This window comes from Perca flavescens, chromosome 4 (genome assembly GCF_004354835.1).
Source record: "Perca flavescens isolate YP-PL-M2 chromosome 4, PFLA_1.0, whole genome shotgun sequence".
Lineage (NCBI taxonomy): Eukaryota > Metazoa > Chordata > Actinopteri > Perciformes > Percidae > Perca > Perca flavescens.
The window spans coordinates 26455999-26480958 of NC_041334.1; the positions used below are offsets into that span (position 1 = coordinate 26455999).

The 24960-nt window shown below is 40.9% G+C and overlaps 1 protein-coding gene across 1 annotated transcript in view; it reads right to left on the reverse strand.

The window, feature by feature from the left end:
• LOC114554612 (zinc finger protein 385A) overlaps positions 1 to 24960 on the reverse strand; it is a 33515-nt gene that overhangs the window by 7265 nt on the left and 1290 nt on the right. The window contains exons 2-3 of the mRNA XM_028576549.1: positions 10511 to 10656; positions 6823 to 6933 (exon numbers count right to left, since the gene is read on the reverse strand). Coding sequence (XP_028432350.1) covers positions 6823 to 6933; positions 10511 to 10656 — 257 coding nt within the window. The remainder of the gene's footprint in view (positions 1 to 6822; positions 6934 to 10510; positions 10657 to 24960) is intronic.

Here is a 24960-nt window from a genome sequence, read left to right on the forward strand (position 1 = left end):
CAGATACAGGGGATAGAGATTTGTAAATGAGATTGATTTTGTCAGTGAAAAAGTGGAGGAATGAGTTGCAGAGATCCGGAGTAGAGGTAAGGAGGCTGTTGGTCCGAGGCTTGATGAGGTTGTTCATTGTGGAGAAGAGGGTTCTGGGGTTTTGGCAGGGGTCGGTGAGGATGGTGGAGAGGTAGGCAGATTTGGCAGCAATGAGGGCATCTTTGTAGGCGGTGAGATGGGATTTATAGGCTTCATGATGGACTGTGAGGGATGATTTCTTTGTCAGACGTTCAAGTTGGCGGCCAGTTTATTTCATTTTCCGGAGTGCAGGTGTGTACCAGGGTGAAGAGGTGTTAAAAGAGACGTTTTTTGTTTTGAGGGGGGCCAGGGTGTTGAGGGAGGTAGACAAGGTGGAGTTGAGGTGGTCTGTGAGGTCATCAGGTGAGGTGAGGGTTGAGTCCAGGTGGAGAGGTCAGAGAGATGGTGGGGATTGATAGATTTGAGGTTGCGGAAGGTGATTTCTCTGAGGAGGCGGGGGCGTGGGGTTGGAGAAGGGATGGTGAACCGTATCAGTTTGTGATCAGAGTGGGGAAAGAGGCATGGATGGAGGTCGAGCACGGGTTGGTTGGTGGAGCAGACCAGGTCGAGGATGTGTCCTTTTTCATGGGTGGGGAATGTGACATGTTGGGTGAGAGAGAAGTTATCCTAGTAACAGTTGACAGTCAGCTACTGAGAGAGAAAAGTGGAGCAAATTAATAAGAGTTTGTGTCCACAAGTGTGTGTTTGCCTGCTCTTAAGTGATTGCACTTAAGAGGATCAGTTAAAACTCAGGAAATGGGAAATGTGTAGAGGAATGTACATTTCAGTAAGTCCTCAGTTAGGGGTAGAGTTTGACTTTCACTTCATCAGGCTTGCTGTAAATAAGTTACTTCTCAATAAAACCAAAACACATACTATGATTTTTGGCACTCGACAGAACATTAAACTTAAATACAAATCACATTTATTTCGTATTTCTTGTCTTGATGGCATTACGTTGCAGAAAGTTGACCATATTAAATACCTGGGCTTATACTTTGACTCTGAACTTTCTTTTAATTATCATATTAATCATATTGTACATAAACTGAATTATAGTCTTAGTCTTCTTTTCCGTTCACCAAACTGTTTTCCATTTAAGGTCAGAAAAAGAATTGCCCTTCAACTTATATTGCCAATAATGGATTATGCTGATTCAGTGTACTGCATTGCTTCTAATTCCTCTCTTACTCCTCTTACTAGAGTTTATAATAGATTGTGTAGATTTATTCTTAACTGTGCATTTACAACTCATCACTGTATAATGTATGAACTTCTTGACTTGCCCACACCATTTATAAGAAGACAGATTCATTGGTTGCACTTTGTCTTTAAATGTGTTCATTTCAATTATCCTATTTATTTAAAACAGTTTTTGGTTCCTTTTTCCTCCACTCATCGTTTAAGACATACTGTACAGTTTTTCTTTTCAGTACCTCATGTTTCTAAGTCTAGATCAAAAAATGCTTTTATGTTTAAAGCACCTTCTGATTGGAATAATTTACCAGTAAATATTCGTTCGATTTCAACTTTCAGACTGTTCAAACATACCTTGTCAATTCATTTTCATACTAACTGTACATGTAGACTTTAATTCTCTCCAGTCGTATCTCATTCTTCACTTTTCTTTTCTTATTGAACCACTTAATCACACTCTTTCCACAGTAACGTTTGGTTATATGTTGATGTATCCTTATCCCCTGTTATTTATTATGTTGTAATTGTAGGCTCTGTGTGTTTTTTTTTTTTTTTGTGTGTAATGTTTTGTTTATTATGTTTGTATGTCTGTAATGTTATTTTTGTTGTATTTTGTTCAGGACCCCCTCGAAAACGAGGTGGTACATCTCAAGGGATTATCCTAATAAAAGAATTTCAAATTCAAATCAGTTAATGAAATCCAACCCCATTTTTAATACTATTTATGGTTGCCATTTTTCAGCAGTAGCCATTCAATGTATTTACAACCTGTAATTACGTTGTTTATGCTGGATTCCCCCGGTGGATTCAAACTGCACAATGGATTCACTGGAAACCATGACATGTATGTAATCAAGTATTAAGTATTAATTTTTTTTGTTTCATCTCATTGATAACAGCCTCACTGTTTACTGTTCACTCTCGAATAATAATATTAGCTTGGATTTTTATAGCACCTTTCAAGGGACCCAATCACGCTTTGCATATATGGTGGCAGAACAAATAACACAAACAAAAAATAGTGGTAGCAGTGTTTGCTGGGCAGGGATAACAGGATTTAACTGAGTTCAGAGGCTGATGTGGGTTTTCAGGAGTTTTTTGAAGATTGTCTGCAGCATTACAGATTTCTGATCAGGAAGAGTTCCAGAGAGTGGGGGCTGCCACACTGAAGGCTCTGTCCCCCAAAGGTCTGCAGGTTGGTGTGGGTGGAGGAGGTCTGATAAGTACTGGGGTGGTGAGGGCACGTGATTTGTAGGTGAGTCGCATCAGAGCTTTATTAAGGTGCCTGTAAGACAAACTGAACATTTCCTACTGCTGTTGCTTCATGGTTAACAAGGTTAACATAATGTTGGTCCGGATCAACGGACGAAAATTTCCAGTATAAAGCCAAAGAAAATGTTTGCGGCATTTACTATATAACTGGCACGTTATGGACTCGATTGGAGGGGTCCACAGCGATACACTGGTAAGAGCAAATTTCATTAACCATGTATCCAGCTAATTTGAATAACTTACGTTATCGTATTGTGTGAACAGTTAACTTCATTTAATATCCTTCCTGAGACTATATTGCAGATATGTCAGCATCAGATGAAATCAAAGGAAAGAGTGAGGTGTTAGGGCATAAATATAGTTCATGTAAGCCCCTCATTAGTAATACAGTAATAAAAGATGTGTGACTATATGTGCATGTGTATGCACAAGCAGAGGCCTGCTGGGATTATATAGGTTTCATTATGTCAATAACAACGCTGAGGGAGCTGCATATAGCGTGTGACAGGTACATGTTTGGGACTCTGCGGGGTGGCATGCTTCTCTGAGGCAATGGGACCACAGGGACGTGTTTGGGATGCCTCTGTAAGCCTGAGGTATTAACTGCCAATGGTAGTTACCCATGTAGCCCTCATCCTGATTGGTGATGACAGAAAGGCAGATATAGCTCTGCCTGCGTAACCCTATATCCTTTGGCTGCTGCTACCCAAAGCCCTGCAATTAGACAAGGAGATGAAGCCCTACAACTCCACAAGCAAATGACAGCAGAGAGCTTGAAAGTCAGAAATACCTAATGCTCCTTCTTTTCTTTGCAGTTCACACTTTGTGCTGCCATCCTTATTTTCCCCTCTCTTGCTGCCACTACCAAGTGTTTTCTTTCTGCTTCAGCTTTGATACTTTCACTCTCCCTGTGACCTTCATTGTCAGGTCTTAAGAAATCAATGAAGGCGTGCCATTAATTCAAGCATGAAAAGCTTGACAGCCTCGGAGGTGGGGGTGGAATGCAGCAGAAACAATAGTATGTAAAAGATTACGTATCCAATCTTTGGACGAAAAGTGATAATGATAAAATATAAATGATCTTCAGCATACAGTAGTAGATAAAATGGGCTGAGGGAAGCTACGAAAGAGCCTATGGAAATTGAGATTAAGACAAATGAAGAAGCAGAGATGGGATTTAAGAGGGAGAAAATGAGAGCAAGTGAAAGTCCCTGAAATCCTTTTTCTCTCTAAGCAGGATATGCTTTGATGTTTTATCTATAAAACGACAAAGGCACAGAAAGCAGAGAGAGTGGGTCTAGCAAATCTACTATATGGGGTACTGACAGCAGCGACAGGAAGAGGGGGTGGGAAGAAGCTGGAGAGGTGGAGAGAAGGAGAGGGTACAGATGATATAGTATACCCCACAGAGGGGAAAGCAGAAACATGAAAACTGATTAAAATGGTGAGCAAACTCACTTGCTGAACAGACAGGAGATAGGAATGAAGCAAGGTTTGGTGTGGGCCTGAGAAGAACAAGAGGAGAGGGAAAAAGAGAGAGAGGTGTCCAGTATGGTACTGCAGTGGTGACGATGGCTAATGCAGCATGGTGTGACGTCAGCCTTGCAGCAGAGCTCAGCTAAACACTGGCAGGCTAATCTGTCCTCTGTGGCCTGAAATGAATTGCATAGTTATAATAATTACAACATGTGTGGCTACAGTGTAGAAGCAGTGAGAAGCACCTGCTTCTGAATAGCCACTATCAATCAATCTGCCTCTCTCACTTTGTGTAAGTACTCGAGAACTCCCATTTATCCCCCTGCCTCCCTCAGACATAAACACGAAAGAAAAATGTTGGTATGGTTCTTTGGTGGCGTATGACCTGAAGAAGACTTGATAAAAAAGAATGAGTGTCTGCCTTTGAACTGCAGCGCAGCCCAAACAGCGCGAGTAAGCCAAGAACTGTACTGTAAGCAGAGTATTCCTTCATTATTAAAGAATGTCCATCGTGCTTTAAGCTCCCAGTCTCTCAGGTTACTGTGGAAAGTGCTGTAGAGCTGCAGCAGAGCAGATGCACACCGTGGCTCATAAGTAAAACAGCAGGCAGGACAAGCAGGTGGCTCAGTATTAAACATCCCACTGCATCTCACAGACGTGACACCAGTTAGAGACACAAACGTGCATTTTAATACTTGCACATTCACATTTACATACCTATAGTATGTAAATATGAACATACTGTAAGCCACCCATACTCATGTTCTGTATCCCATGTAGATCATGTGAGAACATGCAGGTCTGAGCAGGGGAGATATAATTAAGCGGCCCCTCACAGAGAGAACAGGGCAGCGTTACACAAGTTTCAGATGACTTGCTCCCTGCCTGTGTCCTTTACACACCACTGCATTTAGAGTACAAGTATTTAGCGCTTCATCACTGGAATGCATTTATATTTTTAGCCAGGCTTGTATGTCAGGCTTTTGTTTGATTTCTAGTCATGTTTAAGTTAGTGGTTACAGTGTAGGTCATAAATACCAGAATCTTTCCATCCGTAAAATCCCTTTCAATATTGGTGAATACACATTTCACAAATTCAGATGTAGGCCTATAGTTTCACTTTATAACAAATTCAGCTCAGGAAATTTGTCTTTTTTACACTTCTAATAGAATTGACTGTAGGAATTATTGTGAGCTGTTTTCCTGTGGGATCATTAGAGAGGCCGTGTAGCATCTTTGAAAAAATTGTAGTCCACCAGGAAATGTGCGATCTAATTTCTCGGTCTCAGACCATCAAAATATTTCCACTGCACGCATGTGCTTACAAACACATACACACTGTAAAAGGCCCAGTACTTGACTCTTAACATGTCAGTCATGTCATCCAGTAGCCAGGTTTTGAATGTCCACATTATGAGCTTGTTGCTTTTCAACTTCAGTCAACACTACTTCCTATTTAATGGGGACACTATAATCATTCCTCTAGAGTTTCATCACTTCTGGCCCTTTTATTTTTGTCCCTCTGCCTAATGTTAGCATAGGGCTGTCTGTCAAGTGAAATGCAGAATATGTGCTCCATCAGCTTACGGGTAGCTCCGAGGACACACTTGTGTTAGCTGTGGTTCATCCTCACACGTCTCACACCCCTCCATTAAAATCTTATCAGAGTGGACTTAAAAGCGTTATACTCAACACCTGAAATATGTTTTCCAAGCCTGACACAGTTCAGACCAACAATACCTATACTCTATACACTATGTGAAATGAAAGGTTCTTTAAACTTTCTGAAGCTTGCTTGCTGTCCTTCTATTTGCTTTTCTGACACAACATCCCCTTAAGCCTTTGGTACTAGAGTGCAGAAGGACATTAAAAATGATACTGGGCAGTCAGAGAATAAATTAAGCAGGCAGGGATTTTCTCTGTCCCCCCGCTCTCCTCCCTGGACAGGCTAAAATTGGAGCTGAGAAACTGTGAACTAAGTTGTCACCTGCGCCAGCTGTACAGTCCATCACCAACTAACTTTGACTCCAGCCAACTAACTTTTTAGGTCTATGATTTAATGTGTCAAGAGTGCAGGTGCAGAGCTCTGAGACAGTTTGACTGTTCATCAAGTTCTGTCCCTCTTATTTACTGTTGCTACATTTGTGAAACTTTCTGTTCTCATATTGCAGTTTACAATGATGACGGCGGCAGATTAACCACTCAAAATGCTTGGTAATTTTCTCATTTTCATTTCCAGCCAGCATCTGTTGATTTTGGCAGCTGAAATGACAACTGCCTCTGGCGAAGCCCTCAGAATGGTGCTGGCTGTAAAGCAATTTTGGCATACTTTGAAGTACTTTGTAGTACTTGCTAGTTGGTCAATGGTGTGCTTGTTTGCTATTGTCACTACCCGATCCGTACTGGAGACCCCGTGTAGGTCCTATCCCCTTACCAGTGGGCTTTTCTGACCCTAACTATTCAAGGTCAATGCCTAACATCAACCATCTACACACTTGTGTAGAACAAATCGGGTGTCCAGTAAGGATCAGCTAGTTAGCAGACATTCTAACATTTGTAGCTAATATTTGAGCACATTGAAACACTGTTTAATCCATTTTTGTTTACACTTTTGCATATGTGTTTTTGGTTTGGGAAAGGCTATAAGAGAAACAACACCCTCCAACCTCTTTAAATGCTAAGTACCACTCTAACTACTGCCCTGTGCAGAGCGCTTTGTCATTTTTTAGAAATCCAAAGCTTGACAGACCTGCTGTGCCAGCTACTAGAAAAGCAAACCCTTCATTTAAAGTGTTAAAGGTTTCATACCTCTGAGTTGAAGCGTATTTGACAGACGTTGCAGGAGATGATTTGCCGCTTTGTCTTCACCATAGGTGGACCAAAGGTGTGCGTCATCACAGCCTTCTGGATGGGGTCCATCTAAGGACAGACAAACCAGAGCTCACATCAAACATTCAGCAACACAGGAGGAGCTCAGAGGTCAGTGTTTTCCATGTTTTTCCTAACAACATCCATTGATTATGGATGATAGAGAAAGGTGTTAAAGAAAAGGTGCAGGTGAATGACAGGGGGTCGTTGAAGAAGCAGAAAGCTGGGAGAGTGAATTGAAGAGGGAGCACTGATTGATCTGGATAGGAGGGTGTGTGTTTTCTCTGTAGCAGCTGGTGTTGCTGTCTGTGCCTGAGTTCTTGGGTGGCGTTCAAACGCTTTAATTCATGCTGGGTTATAGAAGGGCCTAATTACAGACCTCCTATCTCCAAAAACTTGTACTTTGTGTGCTACAAAACCTCTGCTTTTCAAAACATCATATCAGAATATAACACAAAACAATAGAGATATTTTCTATGAAGTAGCCTACCTTGATAAGAGATCCAATATATTATAGATTAGTGGGGACTTTAGGGTTCTGTTGCAATGAAAGCAATTTAATTTCACATTTTAAATAATCAGTACACTGATTAAAAACTACAGAAATATATATAAATTGTAAAACAATGAAATCAATTAAATGGAAAATAGACAAGTCTGGATTTACATAAAAATATGCTGTTGGTAATTAAAAAACAACAATTGAGGATTGGATTTCTTACATTTATAGATTGATTTAATTGAATACACAAAATAAACTGTGGGTAGACATAGGTATTTACCAGAGGTATAATTACTGTCATTAGAAAATGCAGCTCAATGTTTCTCCTATTTGAATCACATAATAGGATTAAAAAAAAAACAACAGTAATTAAAATGTTTAGTAAGATTAATAAAGGATAAAGTCATGGAGAGGACTGTCTCAAATGAAATGCCAAATTAATACTTCTTCCTAATTTTTTCTTAAAGATCAAGCAGAGATATACGCCACGTCACTCTCTAATGAAATGTTTACTACCTCATTTTTAAACGACTCGAATGGACTCGTGTGAGCTCTCTGACCGGTTGGCAGGGTTCAACAACCACAGCACTGGGTGTTGCCCTCATTAAGCAGCCAAAAGTACACTGCGGTTTTACTCAGCCTCTCATCTCCTGCTCTGACTGTGAACGGCTGCTGCCAAATGAGAGACTGTTTACACTCTTAAGCTCCAGGCACCAGGGGAAATTATATAATTGGTCTGAAAACCTAAACCCTCTTTGAATGCATTGTTAGGCATATCTATAGACTTTAGCCTCTTGTGTCTAACTCGTATCTCCAGTTCACCTCTCCGTTTTTTTGTGTTTTTTGTGTGGGGACCTGTAACACCTCCAAATTTGTTTGTTTACATCTGTGCATGTATGCCAACATTGTGTGTGGGTGAATGCATGCCAGCTTGTGTGTCTATTTCTGAGTGAATTATTTTCTATTTGACCCGGTGTGTGTGTGTGTCTGTGTGTGTCTGTGTGTGTCTGTGTGTGTCAACAAGGTTGATAAAAACAAAAGTGGCTCTCTCATTGTCCATCTCTTATTGGTGGCTGTTGTCCACCATCTTGATCTCTCTCCATGTCTCCTATCACTGTGTTTTTTCTGCTGCCATTCTTTTACCACCTGTTCTCGTCATGATCTCTTTCTATATATCTGTCTCCGGTGTTATAACCTCATTAACCTATAAGTCCGCTTTCTGTCTCCTCTTTCACACTCTCCACCCTCAAACAGGGGAGGTTTTGTTGCACCAGAAATGTATGCTGTGTGTCATATGGATATCTGAATTTATTTACAGCTCCATTCTTCAATATCCAGTCAATTTAAAATCCTTAAGATTTCAGTCTTGGTTGATTTGGGGCTACAGCAAGTACAACAAACAACAAATGTCTATTTAGTACTACAGGTCACATAGTTCTGTTTGAAATGGCACGTTACTGGCCACTGGCACATCTTGAGAGGAAGAGCAACTTATATAGCATTCATTGCTTCAAGTTCTTTAATAAGGAAGACTGAAGACAACCATGAGCCTGGTTCCAGACCTCTACATCTGGTGTTGTGCTCTTGGACAGCTAGTCACCCGGTTAGAGAAACAGCTGAGCCAATCAGACCTTTGTAGGCAGAATTAAGATTGGAAACGACATCTGTGCCAGAGCCAGATCCACACAGTTATACAGGCCGTTGTTAGTCAACCTAAAGAAATATCAGCCTTTAAATCAGTTTATTTCTTCACCCGACATGAAAATTGTTAACTGCTCCCAGCATGCACTCCTGCAGCTTCTGTTTCAGCTGAAAATGATGTGGGACAGATACTTGTTACTGATTGGTTCAGGCCTATTAAATAATCTGTGGCCGGGTTGACTCAGTGGGTAGAGCAGGCGCACATATACTGAGAGGTTTATGCCTCGATGCAGAGGTCGAGGGTTCAAATCCAACATGTGATGATTTCTTGCATGTCTTCCCCCTCTCTCGCCCCTTTCTCACCTAGCTGTCCTGTCAAAATTATCTTAAAAAAAAAACCTGAATCTTGAAGCAATACAAAATTGCAGTTCAGTCTGATATTAACTAATTTTAAGAATTCTAACTTTAAATTAATATTTATTTCCCAAACTGAGTAACTGACACAGACTAATAACATGTGCATTACCCTTTAGCCTTACAGAAAATGTATTTGCCTCTGGAGCGTTTGGAATCGAGTGCCAGAGGCTCACTCTCTTTCTCTCTGCCTTACTGTGCAAGAAGGTGAGACCTACAGTTTATTCCTGAGAATCTTAAGAGTCTGGAAATTACCTGTAACCCTGGTGAACCTGATATAAGCTCTCTAGATAACTCACAGAACTCCACAAAAAGTTTCTTTTGGCGCTTTGCTCTTCTCTCTGTCCTTTCAGTCTGTAAGGACGAGGAGGCTGGTTGTCCTGCTAAAGACTCTCACTGAGCTGCAGCTTTCTATCACTGGATGACAGCAGTGTTTAAATTTTACTGTGCGGACAGAATGATTTGAATTGAGATGCTCTGGCATTGGTGGCCACACTCAATGTCCTCGCTGAAGCAGGAAGAATCATTAACCTGCGGAAGGGTCATTTTGCCTGTGAGCATGAAGATAAGCTTGATGAGTGTGTGTGTGTGTGTGTGTGTGTGTGTGTGTGTGTGTGTGTGTGTGTGTGTGTGTGTGTGTGTGTGTGTGTGGTGCACGTGCATCCCTGTTTGTCACCACGCTGACCTTCACATGAAACCCAATCTAGAAATGAGACGGAGCCACAGAAAATGCTGACTGTAGAGAATCCAGCCATGTGCCTCTTATACAATTGATTAGCTGTAACTCATTTTATTGCAGTAAAACACTCGCCTGGGCATTTTCTCAATTATGCTGAAACTCACTCTGCTGAATAAAAAGTAAACAGCTGTCACCTTATCATTTTGGATTATACAGTATAAATCCTCAGCACTTTATCACTTGCCTTCACTCCCGAGGCAATGCTCCAAAACCACAACTAAATACCAGCTCTGTCTTCTGTTAAGTGAAACAAGACGATAACAAATTACAGACGCCATGTGTGCACATACATGTGCTCACACTCGTGTGCAGGTATGCCTGCGAGCACTCACTGTGTTAAAGTTGTGGAAGAGGCCGATGCTGGCCGGGTGTGGCGACTCCAGGGGGAACTGGAGGAAGTGCTTCATGTCCAGCGGGGTTGGGATGACAGACGGGCTCCTGAGGAAGGCAGGGACCGGGCCCGGTCGGTTTACACTTCCTGTGGTTGATGCACAAACAGGGAAATTAGAGATTAAAAAAGTTAAAAAAGGATAAAGCCCTATAATTTATATATCTGATTAAGTGTTCGTCTTATACTGTAGACAATAAAGTCCAGAAACACAAACTGAAATCATTGCACAAATATGTTAGTGACAAGATGTGTATTCTCTTAAAGGAATAGTTCAACATTTAGGGAAATACACATCTGCTTTCTTGCCTAATTAGATACAACTCTCATGGCTGAAAATGGGAAACAGATGGCTCTGGCCTTTCATGTCAACTGTTTCTTTAAAGCTAAGCATTATATCAGAACATGTACCTACTGTTAAACTAGTTTAAACTGAAACACTGTTTCAATTAATCTAATACTCCCCTTTTTCTCAATCTGAATCCTCATCCTTCTGCATTATTGAGCCCCATTACCCACCCACACCTCTCCTCTCTGATTCTCTTGCTCACTTTTCTCTCAGTAGTAGCTCAGCAGCGGTGAATGCCTGCACTTGAGGAGTCTTCTGTGATGGGCAGGAGGGCTAAGCTCCTTAAGCCTCGCAGCTGGGGTGCAGCAGATATCTGCCTTTTCTCCATTTCTCCCTCTGTCTCTCTCTCTCACCAAGCACAATTTTTATCCGCATTTCATGGTCCCTTATTCTGTCTGCCTTCCTGTGTTTCCCTCATCTGTACTTCTCCTCCAGCACCAGCCCTTCTAACCGTTTTGTTCCTCCTTTTCCTTCTCCTCATACTCTGTGTTTTGCTCCCTCCTCTCCACTTCTGCTTCCCGTAGCTCATCTTCGATTTAGCGTAAAAAACTAGCAGGGTCCTTCAGGCCCAATCGGGCTATGCCGAGAGCATTTGTATAACCTTTTCTCCTGAGATTATATGCAATAGTCATCCTTTGTTGCCACCGCTTTGTGATGACAATTTAGTTTCATATGAAAAGAAAAATAATCACTTGTCAAAATGTGGGGAAGAAAAGGCTATATTAGTAACAGCAGAGGAGGATCCTTTCACTGACAGAAGGGGAGACGTTAAGAATGTGCTGTCAGGATCAGAAATAGATGGAGGGGAGTCTCTCCTTCTGGCATTTCTTTTCAGACTGCTTCCTTCCTTGGGAAGCTGTGGCAGCTGAGGCTCAGCTGTAGCTATTGCCATTTGTCTGTGGCTGTTTTTGCATATGCTGCCTGAGAAGAAGGGAGTTAAAAAGGTAGAAAGGGAAACAAGATATAAAAGTGGAGGTCACGGTTTAAATGTCCTTCATGCCATGAATCCCACAGCTCACATGACGGCCATTATCACCTCTCTAACCAACCACAGCAAGGCTTGTGCTGAGTGAAAAACCAGCGGTAATAACACACCTTGGTTCACACCAACATAGGAACATGCAGGAATGAGTGAACGCTCAACACCAGATAACATGAAGGAAAGAGAGTAAGCAATCGCAACATAAAAATACGTCTCTTTAATTATCATAGAAACTTATACTTTCTTTCTTTTTATTCCTGTGTTTAAAAATGTAAATATTAAAGCATAAGGAAGGTGATATTCTATATTTGAAGAAAACACATCTAAAGACCCAAACTAACAATGTGTTACTCCATACTTTAAGACTTTGAGTTCCCCAGCCTGTCTGTGGCGCAAAGTCCACTGTCCATTTTATTCCTACTGAAGATGTAAATCTTTAAAAAACGGGTCACAGATAAATCCTTTAATTTAAAAAAGGCTCTAGAATTTTCTTAAACAGCTCAGCTGGGCACTGTAGTTTGTAGAAAAATATTAGTCAAACTTGAGTAAATCGTGTATTTCACTTGGTGACTTGGTGATTTAGTGATTATTTACAGGACGGTGCATGTGGGATTGACTCAAAATAAACGCTGGTAAATCTGCAGCTCATTAAAGGCCACATTACAATTTAAAGGTCAAACCATGTCTGCTGTTACTTATAAATCTGCATTTGCTGTGCAGATGCTCACAATAGAGTGATGAATTTAACGTTGGCTTGGCACACAGTGTTTTCAGGGTCATATTGTGCACCATCCCACAGCAGCAGCTTGGTGTGGTGTGAGGGTAGCAGCAGCATCCCCTGACCTACCCTCCTCCTGAGTGATTTACAATGACATCAGATAAGTGAATGCCACGACTCTTCAACACCGACCACGCAGGGAGGGTGCGCATTGATTGGACACATTCTGAGAAGCGTTAAAGTGTTAAAGTGCTGCCAAACTCTATAAATCCAGGCCTCACCATCTATTGCTCCTTCTCTCCACTAAAATGAACAGACAGCGCTGTCTCACCCAGCCCCTCATCTTACAGACTTTTTTTTTCTAATGCAAATGTTTGGGTGAGAAAAAGATCAATGTCTGTGTAATAGCTTATTGAATTTTTGTGTAGATTGTGAGAGAGAGGTAGTTGGACAGAAATGAAGAGACACAGAGAGGGGGAAAAACCGAGACTGGATCTTATTGTCACAGTACATTTCACAAACCCAGACGTGTGCACACACACAGGCCTGCACACACCAATATACTGTGACTAAGGCCTCTCAAATTGGCAATTCATTTAGCGAATCTAGGTTTAATGATCACAGAGGTAATGTCAATGTCACTGTTGTCGCTGGAGCCTCTCTGTATTCCCTGCCTGCCTCCATCTTTGTGCTCTATGATGGGACAGGATACTGGGTGACATGCTGTCTAACAGAATGAAGTCTGACGAGAGGCAGAAGCACTGCAGGGGCCCACTGAAAAAAAGAGAAATAAAAAAAAAAATTATATTCAGGCCACCTTTAGTTCCAGCTCCACACTCAAGAGGACCTGCTTGGCACACGATGCCAGCCGCCTTACATCTGCATCTAAATGGGCTGCTGTGCACAGAAGACTCTGAAATGAGCTTCTGTGGCAGATTAGCCAGCCTCCCCTGACAAAACCCTGTGGCTGTCTTTGTCACAGATTTTGTGCACAAAGTTGATTCAACATTTGGTGGCAGATGACACCATTAGTATGGCGACGATCGTCATCTGTTCAAATGATTTATGACTCCTATTTGGTATTTTGTGGCAGGAATGTTTCGTTGGCCACATTTTGGCATCAGGTGACATTATAACCAGTTCTTTGTTAAATAAATAATAAGTATATAAATAAATAACTTGATTGTTACATCAGCTCTCTCCTATGTGGTGTAAATGTAATGCAACTGTGTTAGAGGGTCTAACCTTTAAAGAAAAAGAGTGTTAACTTTGTCGTGATTGCAGGGGGAAGATAGCTCTGTCTTGGTGTTGCATACTGCTGCTGTGAAGGACCGAGCATGAAATCCAATTTACTGCAGCTCAGTTTACCCTCAAGTCAAAGGCAGCTATTTCAACCTAAGTTGGGGACAGGCGACAATACACACACACACACACACACACACACACACAAACCTTTGTAGTCTGAATGAATGATGCACTAAAAGGAGTAACTTATTGGCTCAACTCTGATTAATGTTGTGTTTGTCTGTGTGAGATCTGGACAGTGAAGAGAGGACACGGTGAAGAGCTGAGTGCTGCTGGAGGAGCACACGGTTGATTTCAGTCTGCACTTTGTTTTAATGATAGATGTTCTGCGCCCCAGTGGCCAGGCTTAAATGCCACCTCCTAGAGAACTCTCAGAAGTCCTCTTTCACTGGAAACGTGTGTGTGTGTGTGTGTGTGTGTGTGTGTGTGTGTGTGTGTGTGTGTGTGTGTGTGTGTGTGTGTGTGTGTGTGTGTGTGTGTGTGTGTGTGTGTGTGTGTGTGTGTGTGTGTGTGTGTGTGTGTGTGTGTGTGTGTGTGTGTGTGTGTGTGTGTCAACAAGGTTGATAAAAACAAAAGCGTTACGCAGTGCTCTTGATATCAGCCAGTCCTTCTGCAGCCCCATTCTCTGAAGCCATGCAGTGTATACAATCAATGAAGGCTTTTGTTTTCACCTACAGATTTTGCACCTCTCTTGTTAAAATTAAAATCATTATGTAATGATGGGAGTACATTGCTGTGTTTGGTCTTTTCCCTACCAGCAATTTCTCATGAAAAATTCTGTCTTTTGGTAGTGTTGGATTATTGAACATCACAAAGTGGTAAAAACTCCCTGATTGGCAAGGAAGTGGAGCTGAGCTTGGAGGGAAATGATGGCAGTGGGGCTGAGTGGATTGAGTCGATTGAGCGAGGAAAAGAGGTCTGGACGAGGGGGGGAGGTGAGGTGGAAAGAGAAGGAAAGCATTAAGGAGGGGGAGGGAGCCGCATGTTTTGAGGTGAGTCCAAGGTGACCAGAGGATGTAAAGAGACATATTTATCTGCAGCTTAATGTACAGAAAGAATGCCATCTGTTAACTTCAGAAAGCCGCTGGAAATCCAATTTACCCAGATATATGTGTTCCTACTGACCCCATGGCATTTGTGGAAATATTTGTAGAAGATCAACTTCAGTATGTATTAAAAATTCCAAATTCTGACTGACAACCGAACAGATAATGCTGCAAACACACATCAGTAATGAACCATACATGATCTGTCCTCCCAACTCCATGTCTCGGGATTTGTGTGTATGCTTAAAAGAAGACATGACATGTAGACAACCTAAGGGTAGACCCCCCTCCCTGGTCAACAAAATAACCCCAAATTGTTCATGCATGTCTGACATTTTGCTTGTGACAGCCAAAGGTTAACCCTTACAAGCAGCTGTGCTGAATGGACTGCTTTCTTCACTTTGACAATGTTACCATGATATTTTTATCACATAAACAGTACGAATTTGACTGCCAGGCAGTTTTTGCAGTCTTTGTTTCAGTCTCAGAATGCACCAGGAACTCCATTTCTCTCTGCTTTTTCCTCTCATGTCTGCACATTTATGAAGTTGACTCACAAAGACTCAGGATCAGTTGAAACATTTATGACAACATCAGTTGTTTCAGCAATCTGTTTACGCACTAGTGACAAAGCCCTCTAAAGGCTGTAGTAATTATAACAGGATCACAAGATGAAGTAAGGTAATGTTGTTATAGAGCGACAACGCCATACACTGGTAAGAGCAAATTACGTTTAACCATGAATTAAGCTAATTTAAATAGCTCACATTACTGTATTGTGTGAACACTTAACTTCATATAATAATATAATATAATTGTATGTGGCGTTGTCTTTTATCGGGGTGCATATGTCCCACCAAAACAAGTTCCTTGGCTAGCTCACCTTGCCACAATCCACATAGCTCTTGCTGGAGTCCATGTTTCCTAAATATCTAGAGCAAAGTTGTTGTGAGATGAATTTAATCTTATCATTACCAATAGTTACAATAGACTTAAATATGAAGGTCTACACCTAGTTTGACAAATACCGGAATTTCCCTTTAAGCTACAGAAAGGTATAGTAGACAGTAAAGATTTGATTTTAACAGTATATTTATGAAACCAGCCATTTATGCCTTTGAGTTCTTGGCACTTATGTGAATGTTAAGATGCTGGATCCTGGGAGCTTTGTTTCATAAAGAGGCTTGTGAATATCAATCTGTGGCTACTCTCAGGCTTAAGCTCTTAAGGGTGGCGTCGGAACAACCTGAACCTGGCTGCAAACTTTCTGTTTCATTACTCTGCAGTCATGATGTAGCACAGTTTGAGGCAAACAGAGAGCACCACCTCATGGAACCATGCAGAGCAAAGTAAGGACCATTAAGAGATCCACCATTTCAACATGACCCGCAGCCCTTCCTCACATCATTATTCTGTGTGTCAAACCATTTACACACCTGCTGGGAGCTGGCAGAACACACCACTGCAGATACTGATCTACAGAAACCTGAGCATGTAAAGTACACAAGCAAACACACAAAGGCACGTGCAAAAGGGTGAACACACATGCACAACAATGACATCAGACATACAGAAGCCAGGTGCATGTCCTTATGATCTTAAACAATAGAGAGCACACAAAGGCAATGAATACTTGAATTTCAATAGACAGAAACATCAAAAAAGGACAAAAATAGGAATTATGCACCTGATCTACATATAGCATAATGTTTTGTTTTTTCCACGGAAGAAGAAATTACAGGCTCCATTTGGGAGCTGCTTGGAGACTGAAGGCTAGTGTGGTTTAATGCTATAGCTCAGTCTTGGGTTATGCGGGGTAAGAGTCAGGCTAGTGGCTCAGCTGTGGTTTGCATACCTTAAGGACAATAAACAACAAAGAGACTATGCTCAGCCTTAATGCCCTCTTGCCATTTTTAGCATCCTTGAAACCAGTAAATTACAGACATAAGTGTTTTGTGCAGCAGGTTTCAAGGCCTTGTACTTTTATAATTATGGTCAACAAGTCCTCCAAACAAAATGACAAAATATGTCAAGATATTGTCTAATCTGACTCCCATATCGGCAGGACAAGATACTTTGCCTTCCAAAATATCTCTTAAATATAATACAAAATATTGCCAACTTAAATATTTCAGCAACTATTGAATGGATTGTCATCAAATGTATAGATATTCACAGTCCCCAGCACATAATTTTGGTCAGCCCCTAATCTTTTATCCATAGAGATAAGCAAGTTGAGATTTTTGGATTGCCATGAAACACATAACAGATATCCAGATCAGCCAGAGGATAAAACCCTAATGACAAAAATATCTGAAAATCTACCAGATGGATTGCCATCAAATTTTGTACAGGCATTCATGTCCCTCACAGGATGAATTGTAATAACTTTGATGATGCTGTGACTTGGCCAACCGTAACAGTAGACTAAACATTGTAGCCTGCATGTACCCTGACTAATAATAGCTTGTTGTCTTTCACAACTTGCATGGTATGCATACTGTAGGTTATTGGAAAGAAATGGAATGGATTTCCCAGATCCACCTAATAGCACCAATATCATCCATCTTTCGCTTCAACATTTTTTCACTTGTGACCAGAGAAGCAATTTGTGCTCTTATGAGTCATAGGACACTTCATAGAAATTAGCAAAAAAAATCATTGACACTAGTTTCTTTATCATGAGGTGTCCCAGATGCTCCATTGGTCTTCTACTACGACAAACATATGTTGGATTTTACCATTTTCAGGCAGATATCATTTAGTCTGATCCCAGTGTAAGGTCAGGAAAAGATTGTGGTCACTGTTGATGTTGACTGTCGGTAGTAAATGGTAAATGTGTCCTGTGTCCAACATGCTTTGTTTGCCCATCCACCACAAGATATTTTGGGTTGGACACACAGTATATGTTATACATACTGTAACTATAAAACTTTAGTTATTTGACCTTCCCTTCTTTGCTTACCAGTGCTGGTTTTGTTCTGTGAATGAGTTTCTGGCTTAGCAGACATATGAAATATGTGTCAGTTTGTCAAATATACAGAGTGACAGGCGCATTTATCCGTTTTAAATGTCAATACTTTTCATCCCATGCTGCATTAACTCGTTTCAAAGGTCATGTTGCTTATCAATGACAACATGCACCTGTGATTCCTTTGGCAGACATTGATGAGTGGGGAGATTTTGTGTGTATGGATTACTTCATAGCTACTGGTTGAGTGAACAGGGATGCAAGCCAGAAACGTTTCATAGTGCTGAATGAGAAGAAGCCTTGGCCATTTTTTAAAGGTCCTATGACATTCTGCTTTTTGGATGCTTTTATATAGTGGTTCCCTAATACTGTATCTGAAGTCTCTTTCCCGAAATTCAGCCTTGGTGCAGAATTACAGCCCCCAGAGCCAGTCCCACAATGAGCTTTGCCATTTCTGTGTCTGTAGCTATTGAAGAGGAGAGAGGGGGGGGCAAGGTGGAGGGTGGGAGTGTGGCCTTGACCAGCTGGTGGTCGTAGCTCATTTTTTTATGGGTGGGCCAAATTCTCTGGACTGGCAAAGCCATGGGAAAAGCAGAGAAAGGGGAAGTAACCTTTCCCCCTTATGACGACATATAGGGAAGGTTCCAGATCGGCCCATCTGAGCTTTCATTTTCTCAAAGGTAGAGCAGGATACCCAGGGCTCTGTTTACACCTATCACCATTTCTAGCCACTGGGGGACCATAGGCAGGCTAGGGGAACTCATTAATGTTAAAAAACCTCATAAAGTGAAATTTTCATGCCATGGGACCTTTAAATGGGCCAAATGGGTTTAATTTTGCCTTTCATTAAAGAAATAAAGTATTAACATGGCGCTGACAAGGAATGGCGATATGTTTTTGGTGATACACAGACAGAGAGGATACTTTTTCTCTGTGTTTGTTCTTCCATCTTTCCTTTCAGCACTGTCATTGTTGTCGCCTTTCATGGACACTATTTCGGTCTCTAGACTTAAATCTGTATCTCAGTGTAAGGAAACTAATGCAGTATATAAAACCCCATCGCCCCATGTTGTTGTGATCTTGAGTCAGTGTGTTTAGTGTCTAATGCATACAGAGTTAAAGCTTCAGCTCCGGGGGAGGGGTTACCACAAGCACAAACTCACAGGAAGATCACAGGAAGACACAAGCAGGGGAAAGAGCAAGCAAACAAAAATAAGTAGTCAAATATTTATTTAACACACACATACATGGAACAAGGTCATTGTAGTTAATCAAATTTAAGACTACTGTAGAAGAAAGCGTTAATATTGATAAAATGTTGAAACTGAAAAAGTCTAAAGTCTACTGTTTGTAACTGCGTCACATTGATACAAAATGAATTGATCTAACGAATCTGCGTTTTAGTCTTTTAAATAAAAATCTAGTACAGGATGTGCATGTTAATATAGGCTAATTCTACAATGTCCTTGTGTATTTTATTTAATAAAACTGAACGCATTGAGCAGCTCTGTAATATTCTGCAGTCATGAACAGCAGCATAATTTAACTAAATACACTAAATGCTTTTTACAAAACATTTTTACACTAATAACGAATTTGCATATAAATTATATTTTAAAATATTACAAATAATATATATATATATATATATATATATATAAATTATAATCTCGGAGTACTCTGAAGTTGTGTCAATGTTAAAATTGTTGCATAATTTATTTTATTATATTTTAACTAACAGGTTTGGTTCAGCACTTTTGAATCTATTAAAGTAATTTCTAGGCAAGGTCCATTGTCTAAGGATAATGACCTCTTGACCTCTTCTGTCTTTTTTGGATTTCTTTTCATGCTATTTTGTGAATGTGCAAATATGACACAAAAACTAGAGAAAGTAATTTGCATATGCATATTTGAATAATTTGGATGACTACAGGATTCATTATTAACACACTAATTAATAAGAATGAAGTTCTATTAGGAACGTCACATGAACAGGAAGAGCAAGGAGCCTTGCTCACACCATCCTACTGATTTTCTAAAGACGGAAACCCTTTCATCTTTCACTGGTCTTTTTCTAACCATGACTACATGAAAAACTAAATACATCATCTAAGACGCATCTAAGTTGGCGACAGCACCACATGAAGCCAAAAGTTAGTGCCAGAAATGAGTGATTACCTTGGCAGAAGAGGAATGTAACTGTAAAAAACAAGCAAATCAATAGGAGCAAAGACAGAATAGCTTTCTGATATCGTCTTACCCAAGATCATGCTGTACACGTCCACTGTCAACTTCTCTTTCCACGTTATCTTCTCGCTCAACTCCTCTCTCCCTCGATCAGCTGCTGATGTGACTCAAACCGTAAGTGTCCACCTCTCTGGCTCTCAAAACTCAACGTGGGACAAAAAAAGACATCCCAACATTACAACCTTCACTTTGCATCCCTACTCTGTGTCTCTTCCTTTCCCTTCGTCCACATGAGATGCTTCTCCTTTAGATCTCAACACGCGTCTCTTGCTCAGCCAGCTGTTGCCAGAGGAGGAGCACAGCAGCAGCCCCGACTGCAACACAACACACACTCAGACTACTGCAAGGAAGCCTGTAATTTATTCACTGTTATATATTCACAGGAACACCAGAGAATACAGCTGAGATGGAGCCCTGCTTCAGTGGAGGAACCTCTGCACCACAGCGTGTCTCTCTCTCTCTCTCGCTCTCTCACTCTCTCTCTCTCGCTCTCTAATATTTTGGGGTTGGGTATAACCTAAAGGCACCTTGCATTCCTGCGCTGCGATTGGCCGGGGGCTCGGCCAATGAATGAGTGAATGAGGAAGCAGAGTGATAATGCTGCTGTCAATTCTGCTCTCCCTCTGTCACCCTTTTATCTGCTGTTTACTATTGACCATTTTTTTCTCTCTCTCATGTCTTTCCTTGTCTCACTCTATATACTCTGCCTCGAGCCTCACACTAAAGGCATCTAAAACACGTCTGCCCTAACAACATCCTCCCCCTAAATGAGGCTAAATGTCTCCTCTGGTCTCCCTTTTACCTGTTTGTTTGAGTGTTGGGTGTTACATTTTTTACATGTAATAGAATTTTAAATGAAATGTTCACGTTGAAAATTGCCTTTTCAGAAAAGTGTTTGAACAGAGCAAAAAGAAAACCAGACACGGAGGTGCAGCGGAGACTGACAGCTTGAGAGACTCGATGAAGCGTTGGAGGGAGTGGAGGAGAGACTGACGTTAACTCAGACTGACTGAGGATGAACATTTAAGGTGAGGAAATGTGGAAGATGTGATGGAGCAGGAAGATAAAGGAGAATGCAGACAGCTGTTTGACAGGCAGAGAGTGCTGAATGAACTAAAAAACTAAGTTAGTTTAGTACTTAGCTCAATGTATTCAAAGCTGATGTATATTCAAGATTTCATCTAATTATTGCCCACAAGATCAGACATGACCTCCAGCTTTGAGCATCATGAGGTGATCCATTTCTACATAATTTATAACAAATAAATTCATACAGTGAATCAGATAGTGCTTACATGTCAACCTGTGTGTGTGTGTGTGTGTGTGTGTGTGTGTGTGAGAGAGAGAGAGAGAGAGATGAGGTTTCCTCATTAGTGGAGTCGGGCTGAATAATGCATGTAGGTGTATTGTTGTGGCCAATGGGCCAGGTGCTAATGTGGCTGTCTAAGGGTAAAGGGGCAGACACAGCATGACTTTAATGGATGTCACCATGGGAAACTGAAACCGGACCACTGGGCTCGGGTGACGCATCATGCGTGTTTGTGTGTGTGTGTGTGTGTGTGTGTGTGTGTGTGTGTCTAAGTTGTTCAAGTTGTTCACTTATTAAAACACTTTGCTGGTTCTCAGAGAGAAAATAAAAACTGTTTGGGTTGAAATGTGTTATTATACAGTACACTGAATTAAAGAGTGACCTGTGATTAGCTTTTACCATTCATATATAAAACAGCATGCCTTCATTCATGTAGGAGCAGGAGCAGAGTGTCAAAGTTATAATTTACAAAAACAAGCCTTTATTGCAGGAGTTTGCAATTAGGTTCAACCATGGGAAGTTTAGGTAACACTTTAGTTGAAGGTATCTACATAAGAGTGACATGAACACATGACACGGTCATGACACATGAACCCTAACTCTAACTCTAACCCTAACTTGTCATGACAAAAAACGAATGACACTTAATGACAGAAGCGTTATGTCATAAACGTTTATGACTTGTTTATAATGTTTATGACACGTTCATGACAGTGTCATGTCACTCTTATGTAGATACCTTCAAGTAAAGTGTAACCAAAGTTTTTTCTCAGCCTTGTTCAATGGGCAGTTGTGGTGTGCGATACTGCAATATTTGGTATCCTTCCGATACCAAATACAGGGCCAGTATCGCTGATACCGATACGATTCTGATACTTTTTAATAATTAAGGTGGATGAATTTTAATGACCTTTAGCCTAAGTGTTTTTGTGATTTTACAGAGGAGGAGCAAAGTGTGCTTGCTCCGCACTGTGACAGGAGCAGCGGCACTTAACGCAGCAGCACTTACACAGACACAGACAGCCAGATCGCTTCTTTGATGAAACCGCAGCAGCACATACTGGAGAGAAACTGAAACTAAAGTATCAATCTCATTATACTGGTATTGATCAATTTCCTATATACATGTTTCCCAGATGATGGATCCTGGATGGTTCCTTTTTGTATAGTGCCAAACTTAGGTTGACATTTGTGGTTTTGAGTGAAATGTCATGTTTTCTTTTGCTTAAATATATTTAATATAACTAAAGCTATAATGATTCAAGTTTGTATTAGTGTTGTAAGTAGCGTGCAGTGCAGCCAGTAGGCAAGCGTGTGTACAGTATGTGCGTGTGACCTCAACTATCCTATCATTCCCCAGGAGGCCATAAATGTGTTGACAGGCTTGTTGAACTCTAACTTTAGCCGTCATTAGTGGTGAGTCCTGAGGAGGCCTGCCAGCATTTAATGAAGTCTTCGTTTCATGTGTAACACCGATTAAACGGCCTGAAGCATTGGTTTGAATCAGCCACTTACTGGTTAAAGTGGCCAAACAGACAATGTTGAAGAGATGAAAGCAACTTCCGTTTCTTGCATAACTAACATTTTCTATCCTGCATGCACAAGTAAAATTTAATAATGCATTACACAATCAAATTGTGTGAAGTACTTCTTGACAAACCCTGGTGACTGATAACAATAGTATAATTTAACGTTGTGCCTTTTTACTGGTTCTGCTGTTTTGTGTGCTTTGTGGTCAGAGAGTCCGGATTTTAACTCAGGTCCAAACATACAAACCTAAAAAGATGCCAGCTGTGTTCTTTGTGTAAATCTATTGGATGTAAATAGACAAACAGAATGTATTTCTCCTCTCCTGGCAGAGTGAGTGCAGTGGAGGCGCAGAGAGCGGCTGTTTATGGCACCTCAGAGGTTAACATAGGTGTTGCTAGAATGGAGACACACAAATATACACACACACTAGACTAAACTCATCTCTGTACACTTACTGTAGGAGGTAAGTAGTTCACAGGCACATGTTGTGCGTTGTTGGGGAATGGGCTCGATTGGTTGTTGTTTTTTTTTAAACAAATGTAATGTTCCCTGAACATTTATTAATATCAGTTGTTTTACACGTAACTGAATAAAAACGGTATGATATAAAGCTGTGTTTCAACTAACAACATTAACAATTAATCCTCCTCTGTTATACACATATACAAAAAGCAGAAAATCCTCAAACATACAAGTTGTAAAACAATTGAACTTGATTAAAAACTGCAAATTCAGCGAATATCTCCTCAGGGTCCGCTAGCTGTCTGTTCTGTGTGCACGCTGAAAAAAATTCCCTTGTTCATGTAAAACAAAAACAGTGGCTCAGACTGAGCCACACAACACTATTCCTTTGGTGCTTGTGCACAGGACAGTGGAAAGGCCGTGGATGTATAAAGAGGGAGTGAGAGGGACGGTAAATCTGGCACATGCTAACGTTCTGAAGGAGCACTTAAGGGAGCGGTGTATTTGTTTGGGTGTTGAGTTCAAATATCAACAATCTTTCTCCAGAATCGCAATCCACCTTTAATTTGCTTCTTTTTTATGTCCATAAAGTCTGGCTCAACGGATGTACAGTACATTGCTGGAATAAAGCCTGGCTCTCAGGTGCCTGATCCATCCCTTCGCTATCTCCTCTATCTTTTTTGCAAGAGCACCGTTGCTGCTTCAGGGCTTAGCGCCGCCCAGGGAGGTTCTGATTGGTTTAAAAACAAATAAAAACCAGCCAGAGCGTTTTTTTTCCCTCTATCACTAGTGGTGTAGTCTACGTGATACGCAGGTATACGCAGTATACCCGACTAAGAAAGCTCCAGGATTTCCATATACCCACTTAAAAATGATCAATGACACGTAACAACATACTTTCCGTTATATTTTTGATATATTTAGAATTGTCATCTGTGTTTTGTTTATTTAATCTTTGCATAGGCTGAATAAAGGTATTTCCACATTAAATTGGTTCATAAAAGTGTATCAGAATGCAGGAAATGAAGTCTCTGATGCTCAACATTTCCCTGGTGGAGGGCACCCAGACCCCGCAATATGATATGCCCCCCTCCCCAAAGTCCCATTATGTTTACTAACTGTATACTACAATCCCTGTATGGATGTGATATTATTTCTATCTTTGTTGTCGGTCTGGCTCAGGTTAAACTCTAACGGAAAAGTAACATAAATAAACTACTTTAACATAGATTTTCTTTAGGGCTTTATTAAGTGGTATCGGATCGGTGCATAAACTCCAGTACTTCCCGATACCGATACCAGCGTTTTAGGCAGTATGCGATACTGGTATTGGTATCGGACCATCTCTAATATATACATATACAGTACACCCACTATAATACATTAGACTACATCACTGCCTATCACGTCTGGATCTTAAGTTATCAGAGAAACAAGCTGAGAAAATGTTAACAGCAGCTTGGCTTGCAACCCCT